The following is a 14,896-nucleotide window of genomic DNA, read 5'->3' as shown; positions in this document are numbered from 1 at the left end:
AACCCACTTAATAAAATTTATATCTCCAAATTCTATAAAATTTTAGGGGTAACTTTCTAAAAATATTTCGTGAATATTGACTCCAAAAATATTCACACGGGACTTATAAATTATCCTATTTTAATTTATAAGCATTTCTTAATTCCCGTTAGTTAAAATATAAATATCCAATTTTTATATTTTAACTTCTATAACTATTTTATATTTCCGGAGATACTATAAATTAAATTTATCCTTAAATTTAATTTACGTTCTCCCGGTCCTATAAATTATTCCTTACGTGGAATAATTTAATCCTTTAATTTTACGGGGTATTACACATAACAATGGTCTAGGATTCATGGCTGTTATGTGTTATGGTTTAGTGTCTTAAGAACCATTGTTGTACGTGTTAAGTGAGTTGTGTTCATTCATAAGACTATTGTAGAAATATAGGATTCGATTTATGTCTTTCATATGCTTTCATCCGTTTTTTGAAACATTCATCTATAATTAGCAGAGGCATAATTGTTGAGTCTGTATCTATGTTTTAGTAAATCTTATCAGAAACCTCATATCTGAAGAGGAGCTCGATCCGATGGTGCAATTGGGAGATATGGATGTTTAACTAAAGCATGACAGATTTGAAAGGCACACGAACACATCTTCAATAATAACTCGGAAACCAATCAAATCAACATTGAAAACCCAAACGACACATGTGGCACATACAAGATATAAATTAAGAATCGATCAAGGTGTCACAATGTTAAATCCAACATGAATTAATTCGGAACTAAGTCAGAAACATAACAAAAAAATTTACAGGGTATTATAAAAAGGCCTAGCTGAGTTAGGTGGCGACTCCATATTTTTCAAAACCATTCCAGAATAGAGGTCAGCCATAAATCTGGGCGAGCGGCCCCCGAACCCTGCTCTCCTCACAACAACCCTATTGATAAGACCCAAAATATATACTAAAAAGAAAGGAAGACAATGGATCGCCCTGTCGAAGGCCTCTCTCTGGCCTGAACCTATTATGAGGAAAACCATTAATTAGCGCAAAATCATCAATATGCATTTCACACTAAGATCACACATATGAGCTGGAAACCCCATCATACTCATTACCATCTCCACTAATTCCACTAAACTCTGTCATATGTTGTACTCATATCTAATTTAATCGCTATATACCCTTTTTTCCTTTATTTTTCTGATGCATAGAATGGAAACACTCAAATACAATGAATATATTATCAAAAATAAGTCTACCTTTCAGAAAAGTATTATGGGTTTGGAAAATAACTTAAGATAAGACCAATTTTAATATATTTGAGATAACTTTAAATACAAATTTATAGAGAACATTACACAGACTAATAGATCTATAATCTTTCATAGATTCAGAGTTCTTAACTTTAGAAATTAGCACAATATAAGTGTGGTTAACATCTTTTGTAAAACATCATTCAAAATTTTCAACACTAATAAGCTAATGTTCTCACCACAAATGTGCTAATATTTTTGATAAAAAGAAGGGAACATACCATCCATGCTTAGCAATTTGTGGGGATGCATTTGATGCAACACAAGGAGCAATTAAATGATGGAAGATATAAGAGATACTATCAAAACAAATTTTAGAGTTTCAACTTTGTAGCGATCTAATCTCAATGTTCAAAACGTTATAAAACAAATCCTAACCTTTCCATTTTTTTTATAATTTATAGCTCAAACCATTTTTCCGGCAATTTTTTTGCATACATGACAGCCATATTAGAAAAATATGTTGGCATATTAAATTGCAACGTTTTAAAAACGTTATAAATAAAATGCTAACTTTTTATGTTTTTGCACTTTGTAGTCTAATATGACAAAATTGCTGGAAAATGAATTGAGGCCTATAAAATACAAAAATAGGAAAATGTGAGATTTGTTTTATAATGTTTTGAATATTAAAATTAAATAGCTATAAAATTGAAATGTTAAAATTTATTTTGTTAATACCTCAAAATATAAATAACAAATTTACCTAATAAGGAAAAACAATTGATTTAAATAATGAGTACTAACATGGTTGAATTTGAACCCTAACATAGATTAAAATACATTTTAAAATAATTTTTTTATTGCAAGAAAAAAATGTAAAAAAAACATTATAGGGTTGTTCATAATTTTTTCTAGTGAATTTTTAATTATTATTTTGGACACATGTGGTATTTGTTGTCTGGTTTAATTAATTAAAAAACTCTCACCTTTAATCTTTTTTTTTCGTTTATACCCCCTGACTTAGAAAAAAACCACATATATCCTTGGCGTTGTTTTTATGTTTCACCTCTATCCAAATTTCAATTTTTTTTATTAAAAACAACAAAATATAAGGGTTATTTTATATTTTTTTCTATTAAAAAAATACAAACAAATACTTTATCTATGAAAACGTTCAAATAAGTCCTAAAACTAATTAATTCTTTTAATTTAAATAAAATAAAATAAATAAAATAATTTTTATTAATTCCAACATATAACCGTACTTTGATTTAAAAAACCGCTAATATTATTATTATTTTTTAATTTTTATTTTACGATTTTTGTGCTCCTCCTCCATGGGGGAGGAGCTCACTTCCTCCCATGGAGGAAGGAGCAGAGTACTCCTTCCTCCATGGAAGGGAGTAGCAGCGAGCTCCTTCCTTCCGTGGAAGGGAGGAGAGCAGATCTGCTCCTCCCTTCCATGGGCTCAAAAATTTAAAAGAAAAAAATTAAATTTAATAGTGAATTTTAAAATTAGAGTACGGAATTAACTAGTTCGAATATTTTATTTGTTTTATGTAAAAAAATTACGGTTTTTAATTATTAAAAAATTACTGATAATTAATATAAATTAAATTATTAAATTATTTGAATTTTTTTTAAAAAGAAGGTATTTTTGGATAATTAATAATATTGATATGCAATTAGAATATATGTTAGAAATGAAGGATTATTTTAAATTCTTTTTAAATAAAAAGAGGTCAATTTATTATTTTGAGGGTAGAGGTGAAATATAAAAGTAACGGAAAGGGTATATGTAATATGTTTTCTAGGTTAGGGTATAAAGGAAAAAAAGATGAAAGGTGAGGGTTTAAGTCTTGTTGTTTTGATTAAAATGATATGTTTTTATGGTTTCATTCAAAAAAAAAAAAATATAATTATCTACCGTCTATTTCTATCTTTACACACATCCTCGTAACTGAAGTCTCCATCTTTCTCTACACTGTGACTGGTAACTCGTAATTGGATTTCTTTTGTTCTTCACCATTGTTATTATCTTCTTTTTTTCTGGGTTATCATGTTTGAACTAACTATACACTTGAATGGTGCTCTTGTTTTCTTTTACTTGTCCATTTTCTTCTCAGATTTCTGTAATTTACTGATGTTTCTAAATTGTAATGCTAATTTAAATGACATGGTGAGGTGAGATTTTCTTGAGATAATATCGGAGTTGGTGACACTGACATTTTTTGCAGGCCACTACAGTTCTATCTAAGACAATTCATCTATTGAAAATGGCGGCAGCCGCAGCCTCTGGCCTGCAAATGGCAACTGCAAGGCCCTGCTTTTACTCTTCTTGCAGGGTTGTAAAGGCAGGTGCTAGTATTTTTGCTGCCAAGTCTAAAGAGGCATCATGGACTAAGCTTGCTAGTGCTTCTCATATGTCATTGATACACTCTTGGCTACCGCAGAATTATGTGTCTTATTCGGTTAGATTCCGCAAGATTGCTACACAGGCAATGTCTGAACCTCGTGAAAGTAAGACCGCGCCTGGATTACCAATTGATTTGAAAGGTAATTCGTGTTTACTTTTTTCCTCAGTTTGTTATAGAATTTATTCGTGGCTGTTGCATTTTTCATCTGATTCTATTTGTGGTGTGTAGGTAAACGTGCTTTTATTGCTGGTGTGGCTGATGACAATGGGTATGGTTGGGCAATAGCAAAGTCTCTGGCCGCTGCAGGTGCTGAAATTCTTGTTGGAACATGGGTGCCTGTAAGTAAATCTTATCCTTATTGTTGTGTGAAAAGTCTCTTGGTTTTCTGAGAAATCTTGAACTGTGTAAAGAATTTTCTGTTACTGACTTGCAAGCTGCTTTATTTAGGCTTTGAACATTTTTGAAACCAGCCTGCGAAGGGGAAAGTTTGATGAATCACGAGTGTAAGATTTACAACTTATTTAAGATGCATTCCAGTGGGTTATACATGTAAATGACATCCACTAATGAACAATTTCAGGTTGCCAGATGGTTCTTTGATGGAGATCACCAAAGTATATCCCCTTGATGCTGTATTTGACAACCTTGATGATGTGCCTGAAGATGTAATGGCCAAGAACAATGCATTTTGAACATATGTTTTACAAATAGTTTTCAACTAACAAGATTTCGTTTTACTTTGTGCAGATAAAAACAAATAAGCGGTATGCAGGTTCCTCTAAGTGGACTGTTCAGGTATAAAGCGATGACCTTCTTTTGCTCTAGTGAATGTAGAAATCCCTGAAAAATCATTGATCTTCTGCTTATGTTGCATAGGAAACTTATCGACTCATGCATTTTGATGTTTCATTTCTGTTTTCAGATTCACTTCTGAAATTAATTCCAAAACTTTAGATTTATATTCTTTTAATATGTTTATCGATTCACCAGTTCTGTTTCCATGCAAAACAGTCTCCAGCTTGCAGAATAGTCAAGCCAAAATGAAATGAATTTGATTTGTGCTGAGAAATTGAACATTGTGGCATGTCTTTAGAGTCTAGAGGCTTGCAGTGTATAGTCGATCAGCATCAAGGACACTATGGTTTAGGCTATGTTGCTCTTACTACTTATTAATTCATCATTAGTTAATCTGGTCATAAGCTGGATAAAAATAATTTGAGCAGTAGAAGCAGACTAATCAGACTGCTCTCGCTCAGACGGCTGCTGGTCCATAACAGACACATAACGAACAAATTGAATTTTCAGTTAACCTAATAACTAGTTGATTAACAGATACGTATATCTAATAACCATCTTAAACCGTTGATTAAGCCGAGGTTTGTGGAGAGATAAAGGGGGGCACAAAATTAACTTCTTGCCTGGTGCTTGTGCCTGGGATGGATGAGTCATGCACATCCCTCAGCCATGCCCCTGTAGTTTGGAGGTTGTACATTCAAGGCGTGAAAGAGGCATGTCTAATCTTGAACTCACCAAGTCATTTCTTTATTTGGCAGAAATATATAAAAAAAAAAAATTCCAACTATATGCCATTTCATTTTCTAGAACTTTTTTTTTTTCTCATAAACTTGCTGTTTAATTGTAGTAATAGAGACTCAGTGAGACTATTGAATAATTTACTTAACAATGCCTACTTCTCTTATCTAATATATATTCTAGGTGCAGTATTTTCATTTAATAAAATGGCTTGGTTTGAATTCAATTTCTTTTCCCAAGATCTTCGAATTGTACTTTCGGGTCGAATATCAGATATGTAGTTTTGTTTTGTCCTTGATTACATTCATGTTCTTTAAACTTTTTGTTTGGGACACACATACTTTAAAATAACAATGAGAGATATGCAAGGCATTACTCTTGACCTTGGAAAATTGGGCGAGCCAGGAATGATGTTGAGCCCACTCAAAGCATTTCATTTATAAACTAGGCTGACGAATAAAGACTCGTTGACGTTCATGTTCTTTAATCTTCCAGGAAGTTGCTGAAACGGTGAAACAGGATTTTGGCAGCATTGACATCCTTGTGCACTCACTTGCTAATGGGCCAGAGGTAGATAGTTTTGTAAACTTGAAAAGTTTCTGCACAATTGACATTCCTATGTAAAAATAAATCATCTGTTTTATAGGTGACTAAACCATTATTAGAAACATCAAGGAGAGGATATCTTGCAGCTGTATCTGCATCAAGTTACTCTTATGTTTCTTTGCTCCAGAATTTCCTACCAATAATGAATCCAGGCATGCCTCTTTAGCTTGCATGTAGGGGTGTACTATTGATTAGAACCAAACCGAATCAAAATTTTGATCTTAAAATTGAATGAACAGAATATGCAAGAATTTGGAATTTTCCAAACCGAATTTAACCAAACTAATCAATTTGATCAGGTTTTTCTGTTCAATTTTTTTTGATTCAGTTTTTACCAAAACTGAACTCAAAATTTTTTACTTCCAAAACTGAATCGAACAAACCTATATATATATATATATATATATATATATATATATATATATATATATATTTGTAATGTCAAACCGAGAGCCGAATAGATTTGTCAGTTCAGTGCGGTTATTTGGTTTTGTTTATTCTTACGCTGCCCTACTTGTCTGCTCACCGGTCTGAACTTGATTTCTGCACAATGTATGTAAGATCTAAAAGTGCTGCTGATTCAGGTGGTTCTTCAATTTCACTTACATATATTGCTGCCGAGAGAATTATCCCAGGGTAAATATTTCATTTCTTTCTTGTCTAGCATCAAATGTTAGAGAACTAATAACTTCCTTAGGTGATTGCTTCAATTTTTTGTAATACACAGATATGGTGGAGGTATGAGTTCGGCCAAAGCCGCACTTGAGAGTGATACAAGAGTAGGTATTATTTTGTTAGCATTTATGCCTTTGATCGTACATTGTCATGATTTATGCATATATCTATGCAGGTGCTTGCTTTTGAAGCCGGGAGGAAATACAAAATTAGAGTTAACACGATATCTGCTGGTACCACCGCCCTTCAGTTCTTTACACTGTTTTCTTTATGTCCAAGTTCCAATGGAATAATGTCATGCGATCAACATTCTTTTGCATAGTACATTACTGCTTTTGTTTTGACAGCATGCAGATCATTATCTATTAGTAGGGGTTTGCATTTTGTTCAAATCGAACTGAACCAAACTGAAGTTCTTTTTTTTATTGAACAAACTGAACTAAATTTTCAAGAAATTCAGAATTTCAAACCGAACCAAATCAAACAAGTCATTTTGAGTGAGCATTTCTTAATTTTAAAACCGAACCAAACTGAATAATGTCAAACCAAACCGAATAGTATATGTCGGTTCGGTTTTTGCACACTCCTATCTCAGATCTATCAAGAAGTCAACCTATTTCATGGTGATCATCTTTCTGATGATGCCATTTAATCATAAAGGCTACTAATATCTAGCAAGAATGAGGGTTCTCTGTTCCTTCTTTTGGAAAGGCTAATATCCAGGATTCTCTGATTATTGTGGCTTTAAAGTTTGGCCACATTGTTTGTTATATAACTGACTTGATAGGAGATTTTTTTGGTTCGATTTGTTTATTCAGTTTGATTCGATTTTTACACATCCCTAGTGCTTCTATTTGCGGTCTTGGTTCATTTCGTGCTCCAGTTGAGTACCATGAATTGTAGTAAAAGTATCTCCTTACATTGTGCTTTACTCTGATTGACTTGTAGGTCCACTGAGAAGCCGCGCTGCAAAGGCAATTGGATTTATCGACACAATGATTGAGTATTCGTTGGCCAATGCACCTTTGCAAAAAGAACTATCTGCAGGTTCTGAATATTTCTTCACTTGTTGACTCTATGATTTTATGTTTACGATAACGATTTTAGTTAGTAAATTGACTAAATTGATTGAACAGACGAGGTGGGGAACACAGCTGCATTCTTAGCGTCGCCGTTGGCTTCGGCCATCACGGGTGCTCTTGTATATGTTGACAATGGTCTTAATGCGATGGGCATTAGCCTCGACAGCCCTATAATGAAAGACCTCAACATCCTAAAAGACTAGCACTAGAGTTAAATGTAGGTAGGCTAGGTTTGTAAAGGGTGAAACTTGAGTATCAGTTAAATGTTGCCTCGTCTTCCTCCTTGTTTCCCCATCCCTTAATCGGCATTGGCGTGTTGAGCTAAGATGGCTCGGCTCGGCCAGCAGCACCAATTTTTTGATGAGATTTCTGTGTAAGTTGGAAGCATTGAATATGTTGATGAAGATGATTCAATGTTTCTTCTAAGTTTACACTTTTCTTTGGGTTATTGATTATGAGAGTCACTGTACTTTCACAAAGTTGTAAAATGGTCACCGAACAATTTTTTATTTCAAAATGGTCACTGTACTTTGTGATTAGTAACTTCCGGCGATCACTAAATGAAATCCGGTGACTTTTGTCCTATGTGGCTTGCCGGAAGCTGACTCGCACCTTTTTTTTTGCCGGAAAATGTTTAAAAAATTAGGGAAGAAGATGATGATGTAGAAAAGTAAGAGTGATATCGACAATGACATGGCAAAGAGGAAGGTGTGAGTAAGCTTCCGGCAAGCCACGTAGGATAAAAGTCATCTGATTTCATTTGGTGATCGCCGGAAGTTACTAATCACAAAGTTCAGTGACCATTTTGGAACAAAAAATTATTCGGTGACCATTTTGCAACTTTGAAAAAGTACAATGACTCCCAGAATTAATAACCCCTTTTCTTTGTAGTAGTAAAGTTGTAATTTCGATTTGCAGATGCGTTTCGGTTCAAACATAATTGATTCAACCCAAATTCTATTTAAAATTTGAGATTTACATAAATACTATCAACACGGTAATTGTTTACAAAAATGTTATATGAGAATTTGACTTTATAAAAATTATACAAACTAATTATTAAAATAATGATTTTAAAACATAATTATAAAAAGAGTAATTGATGTATTTACCTAAAAGAAACAAAAATATTTGCATTTTTACCTCAACGCATTATTTTTTTTAAAATATACCTCATTTTTTTCCTAGGAAGCTTAAAATCAGTATATCATAACCTTATTATGTCATTGTCATAACCTTCTTATCATATTTTAGCTCAAATTTCACTAATTATTCAATTTTAAATATACTTTTAGTATTAAAAAAAGGCTTAAATGCAAAAACCACCAACTTTCACGTGTTTTGCATATTTAACATAAACTTTTAATTTTGACATATTTAACACGAACTTTTCAATTTTTGCAATTAAGACCACGTTTGCTTTTTCTTTATAAAAAACGGTGTCGTTTTACATCTAAAACGATACTGGTGTCTTAATTGCAAAAATTGAAAAGTTCATGAAGCTTGTGTTAAATATGCAAAACACGCGAAGTTGATGATTTTAGGTGGAATAAAGGGTCAGCACTCCCCTTGAACTTGTAACACGGGATCATGAAATCCACTTTATACTTTTTTGAGCAACCAACTCCAAAACTCTTCATTTTTGGATCAAATTATCCATAATTATCTATATCTATATCTATACTATATATAAAAGCACGGATGGGGGGGGACATGCAAATTTACTGAATAATCATTTTCAGTTTACTACTAAATAAAGGTTTTATAGTCATTAACTAATTAGTTATTTAATTGATCACTATTGTAATTACAGTCCTAATTAGAATAGGTAGTTAAATTATCTCCAATTTAGTTTTTGGTATGTAAAAAATAACTAAATTGTCTCCAAACTGGTAGTAATACCTATCTTTTAGTTTCTCCAATTTAATTTTTAGTATGTAAAAATAACTAAATTGTCTCCAAATTAGTAGGAATACCTATCTTTTAATTTGATTGAAGTACAAAATTAAAATATTATATTTGGTCAATATATTATTATTTAAATTTCTATTTTATTATTTTTAAAGACATTATTAATAAAATTAAGTTAATTATTTAATTATGGTTATTATAAAACCAAAAGAAGAATAAATTCAGTATGAAAAAAAATTTAATAACCGAATATATTATATTTACTTTTACAAAAATTCTTAACTAATTTAATATTAAATATAAATATAAAATTGATATAATTATAATAAATTTACTAATATGTTCATTGGCGAGTTACGTTACGAGCCACGTGCATAGCACGTAATGCGAAACTAGTATTTTTAAAACGCATAAAATACAAATTGGAGGTGAGGGATGAAAAAAACAGATTAGAGAATTTCCTAATTATTGCGATAAAATTATCTTAAATTTATTTTGCATTAAAAATATCCGGGTAATCTGACCCAAAAATGAAGAATTTTGGGGTTAATTGCACAAAAAATTACAAATTGGGTTAAATGATCCCGTGTCACAAGTTTATGAGGCGCGTTGACCCTTTGTTCATTTTTTTTGTGCATTTAAGTGTTAAAAAACAATTATGTATCCATTATTTCTTTTGTATATTTTTAATTTTCTACAAATCATTTTGAAATTAATTTTTTTAATACGACATATCATCACATGCAAGTGAATAATTTTTATAATCAGATTAGAACTATTATCAATCTTTTTTAAAACTTTTTTTTTGATAATTAGGTAGTGGGGAAGTGCTTGTGGAAGGAATCGATATAAGTTTTAATTTTTTTTTTGCTGCCTAGCGCTTATACCGTTTGAGTTATAGCTTATTGGTAAAAAAAATTAAACTTAAAGAGATTAAAGTCTCTCATTATTTTCTATTAATTCATTAAAACTCAAATTCAACAAGTTCTACTTACAAGATCAACTTACACCTCTATATTTGTTTCTTATATACTTAAACTAGCTTTAGGCCTGTGCGTTGCACAATATTTATTTATATTTATTATTTTTATTAATGTTTTAAAAGTACTAATAAATAGTACTTTTTTGTATTTATGATTGAATTTTTTATTTATTTATGAACTAATAGATATCTATATCTCATTTAATTTTAATAAATAATCATATAGTATTTTTTATTCATATAAAAATTATTCAATTAAATAGATATATTTATTTCATTTAAATTTTAATAAGTAATTATATAGTATTTTTTGACTTGAAATTAAATGAAATATAGATATTCATAACTAAAAACTTTTGTTTAATTTTTATTTTAATCAGATTTTCTAAAAAAATATAACTAACAGAACTTTAATGATCAGACATTTTCAAAAATTAGTAATTTTTAAAAAAAAAGAATTTGATAAATTACTTTTAAAAGATGTATGAAAGTTATTCTACATAAAAAAATTGGATTCTATATTAATTATTTCAAGTCAAAAAATGAATGTTAATCAAACTATAACCTTCTAATATATTAAAATTAATCATAGTTTTAGCAATTGTTATCAAAACTGAACTTATTTTTATCAGACTTAATTTTGATAATTTTAACTAATTATTTATAATTTTTCAATTTTTTTGTTGCAAACTAAATTGGCCATCCTTATATACAGTAAATGTTATATGTGGTCGGAAATTAAATGCAAATATATGAGTTCAAAAAAAAGTGAAATTTATATTTTTTTATTATATAATTATAAAAAGTTATATAACTATATTAAAATGATTAAAAAATCTATTACGTTTTCTAATCAAATCTTCAAAAATTTAATATATATTTTCCTTCAACATGGCAAGAAAAATGATGCTCAACTAATAGATTTTTGCATAATTTTAATCATTAAAGAGTTTTGGCAACCGGTGTCCTTTGTGCCTTGATGGTCTTGGCCTTTAATGCCCAACCTTAAAGTTCAAGGTTCGAATGCTGGTATACAGAGGAAGAGTTTTGGCACGTTTTCTTTTATAATTCCAACTTTGTCATTTGCAGCTTAACTTGCTTCCTCAATCCTCATATATAATTATGGCAATTTAAATTTTGCCTTAATCAATAATCTGTAAATAAAAATTGTTTATAAAAAGCGTTAAAACACCTTTAAAAAAATTATAATTCCTTTAATCTCAAACTTTCATTCATAATCATTCACCTTGTTCTTAAGAACAAAATTAAATATTAAAATATTAAAATTACTTTACCAAGCAAATTATCTTACCATTATGTTAGTTCGATCATTTTATCTTATTAAAAACACTCTCATTCATATAAAGCATGAAACTTTTGTAATACAATCAAATTCTTAACTTTTTGTCTTAACATTGGAGCTTTTTAATTATACATTAATAGTCTTTATATCTATTGGTATTAACAATTGACAATTTTGTCACTGTTTATGAAATTCAAAGTGAAAAAATAAATAAATTAATTTAGATAATTGCAAAGAATTATTAGGTTAAATTTCAGAAAATAACATCTCTTTCAATTTGGTTAGACTCATCTTCTATTCATTTCTTATCCAATTCTAGCAAAAACAATCAATTTCGAGCAATCAACATAATTTCCAATAATTTTAAAAAAAAGGAAAAGACGTTAGCCAAATCAAGACTATATTTACCTTTGAATTCGCTTAACACATACAAAATAAATTAATTAAAAATAACAAAAAAATCATAAACAAAGTACTGAAATTAAAATAAATCATTAATAAATTGATTACCTTTTTATTAAGGAAGACAATTTCCATATTTGATAGTTGATAATTGATATATCTTTGGACCTTGGAGCTCCCATATTTTCATTTCATAACCTAAAATAGAATAAAATGTTAAAGATTAACAAAAATATATGCAAAGAAAATATGCAAAGAAAAAAATATATACTCTACAATCTGAAGTCATTTTGTAATGTACATATGTAGAGTATATATATTAGGCTCCACATGTTCAAAAAACAAACGTACTATGAAATTGTAAGAAACATAAAGACATAACATTTATGTCTATTCATTACCAAATAGCCGTTTTATCATTGCAGATTAAAAATATAAGATAAAAACGATTTTATTGTTTAATTGTATTTGTACTCTATTCAAGAACATATTAGCCAACAATTTACTAATATGGATAAAATATATCATTAAAAACTATTTGTAATTATTAGCTACTCAGTCTACATCACAAACCATGAAAATAAATTTTAAGTCATTTTATATAAAAGCACTAAAATATTTATATTTTTTAATAATTCACAGAAATTAAATTTTGAATTGTTTTATTTAAATACACTAAAAAATCTAAATTTGTTATTTATAATATGTGTTTTGTGTTTATTATCTGCTGTGACCTTATTTATAATTATGGCTTAAAAAGAAATGATTTCTATAAAAAGAATTAGAAGATAAAAAACGGAAATAGAAAGTTTAAGAATTTTGTAGCCTTCAATTTATTAGTATGTCTTTTAAATATGGATTATAAACCATATATGGAAAGGTTAAAAAACACTAAATAATTATTAGCATTTAATGTAAGTAATTGCCATTTACATTAACACAAATGAAAGAATTGAAAAAAAAAATGGTAAGAATCAATTAGAAGGTGCCAAGTGTCAATCATTTGGAAAAGATGTCCTGCTTTATATATATATAGTAGATACACAAAACAAATTGACAGGTGGCTATATCTAACAAAACCAAATAGATTATTGAATTTTTATTAATTTTAATTTTATTACTATATTCTTAATTTATTTATTTTATTGACAGCATTTTAATTTTTTTTACGATAAGTCAATCTCTCAATTCAAACTGAATTTTACTTATAGGGTAATTGATCCCAAGGCCTCAAACTAATTGCTTTATTGCATTTTAGCTATCAACATTACTTTCGTTTCATTTTGATTACTAAAATTTAATTTCATTTCCACAAAAAAATTTCAACACAAAATGATAATATATGACAGCGAAAGTATGACATACAACAATCAGTTTTTTATGTATTTTTTTTTTGAAACTTAACACTTATAATAATTTCAATTCATGCACCGAATTTTTCGGTCAAATTATACATACATGTAAAGTTTTTAGGCAGAAGAAAAATCAAATTTTGTTGCCATGTACACTTTTTAGCCGGAAAATTCTCGGTGAAATACAATGAAGTTTAATAGCCAAATTAAAAAAGAAAGATATAATTTAATAATCAAATTAAAACAAATCAACAAAATATTTTAAAAGAGAATACAATTTTATATCATTCATAAATTTGGGAATGCATTGTCAAAATTAAAAGAATTAATATTATCATAAATTACAATAATTAATACCATTTTATTAGTTTGAAAAACAGAAGGTTCTTCAGCTTCACCATTGTCTAACGACCTCTCTTATTAATTGCTAAATAACTAAAACTGAACCTCAATTCAGAGAGTGACTTCATGATGTAAGACAAATTTAAGTTTAGTTACTAAAAATAAACATATTAAAATTTGATAACTAATTTGAATTTAGGTGAAAGTTTAGTTACTTTAACAATTTTTTACAGCTAACTGATACTGCTAAATTAGGTTTCAATTAGATTTGGCCTATTTGGAAGTTAGTGAAATAGAGAGGTTTGTGGGCTAACAATAATTAACTACACACTAAAACTTGTATTGAAGTTTTAACACACTTAACTTAATTTAATTAGTACATTAAACAAATTAGTGGGATGTATTATTCCAAAATCCTGATAGCAAGCCAAGTTGTCAATCCTTTTTAACAATGCAAAACATAAAAAACCTCTTTTAAATTCAAAACCAACAAAAAATATAAAGACTTTTTATTTTTATTATCAAATATGCAATAGCTATGCTGATTTTGTTATCTAAATAAAGACTTTGCATGGCCTTTTCAAATTTGTTTTAACCTACTAACTATTCTAGTGGAAATCATATTATGATTTTGTTTCATTCATAAAATTTTAAACAACATTTTATTATTTCAATGGAACACAAGACAAACTTTTCTTGTATTTGCTGTAATTTGCACCTAACTCAGTTTCATTTCTTGAACACTCTCCACCTATCAAATAGAAAAACTTTCTATACCATTTTCATGCAACAGATTCCAAAATTTAATTTTTTCCCCAGATATACATTAATTAATCGTCTTCATCTTATTATTATTATTCATAAGCTTAATCATCATCAATTTATTATATTCTCTTTAAGCTTCTATTTTTTGAAGTTGTATTTTCTTGAATAATTATCAAGAAAATACAATTTCTCTTGTATTTTCTTGATTTTTCTATACTTATATTATTGATTTTCTTGAAAAATTATCAAGAGAATACAACTTTGTATTGCGTTGA

General features: G+C 29.0%; 1 protein-coding gene across 1 annotated transcript; it reads left to right on the top strand.

Annotated features, from left to right (window-relative positions):
- Positions 1-3,146: 3,146 nt before the first annotated feature.
- Positions 3,147-7,990, top strand: LOC126670219 (enoyl-[acyl-carrier-protein] reductase [NADH], chloroplastic-like). Its single transcript, XM_050363897.2, has 13 exons — positions 3,147-3,244; positions 3,489-3,807; positions 3,897-4,006; positions 4,116-4,171; positions 4,249-4,333; positions 4,416-4,463; positions 5,697-5,771; positions 5,848-5,959; positions 6,392-6,443; positions 6,535-6,586; positions 6,658-6,715; positions 7,431-7,529; positions 7,619-7,990. Exons 2-13 carry the CDS (start codon positions 3,528-3,530, stop codon positions 7,765-7,767), a joined length of 1,176 nt encoding a protein of 391 aa, XP_050219854.1. The 5' UTR covers positions 3,147-3,244; positions 3,489-3,527; the 3' UTR covers positions 7,768-7,990.
- Positions 7,991-14,896: the final 6,906 nt, after the last annotated feature.

Source organism: Mercurialis annua, linkage group LG2 (genome assembly GCF_937616625.2).
Source record: "Mercurialis annua linkage group LG2, ddMerAnnu1.2, whole genome shotgun sequence".
NCBI lineage: Eukaryota > Viridiplantae > Streptophyta > Magnoliopsida > Malpighiales > Euphorbiaceae > Mercurialis > Mercurialis annua.
The sequence above is the reverse complement of the archived record's forward strand: the minus strand, read 5'-3'. Positions and strand labels throughout refer to the sequence as shown.

Excerpts from the sequence above, each read along its gene's own strand:
- LOC126670219 (XM_050363897.2), top strand. The coding sequence starts at position 3,528 with ATGGCGGCAGCCGCAGCCTCTGGCCTGCAAATGGCAACTGCAAGGCCC. Across the intron at positions 4,172-4,248 it reads AAGTTTGATGAATCACGAGT|GTTGCCAGATGGTTCTTTGA; the intron begins GTAAGATTTACA and ends GAACAATTTCAG. Across the intron at positions 5,772-5,847 it reads CACTTGCTAATGGGCCAGAG|GTGACTAAACCATTATTAGA; the intron begins GTAGATAGTTTT and ends TCTGTTTTATAG.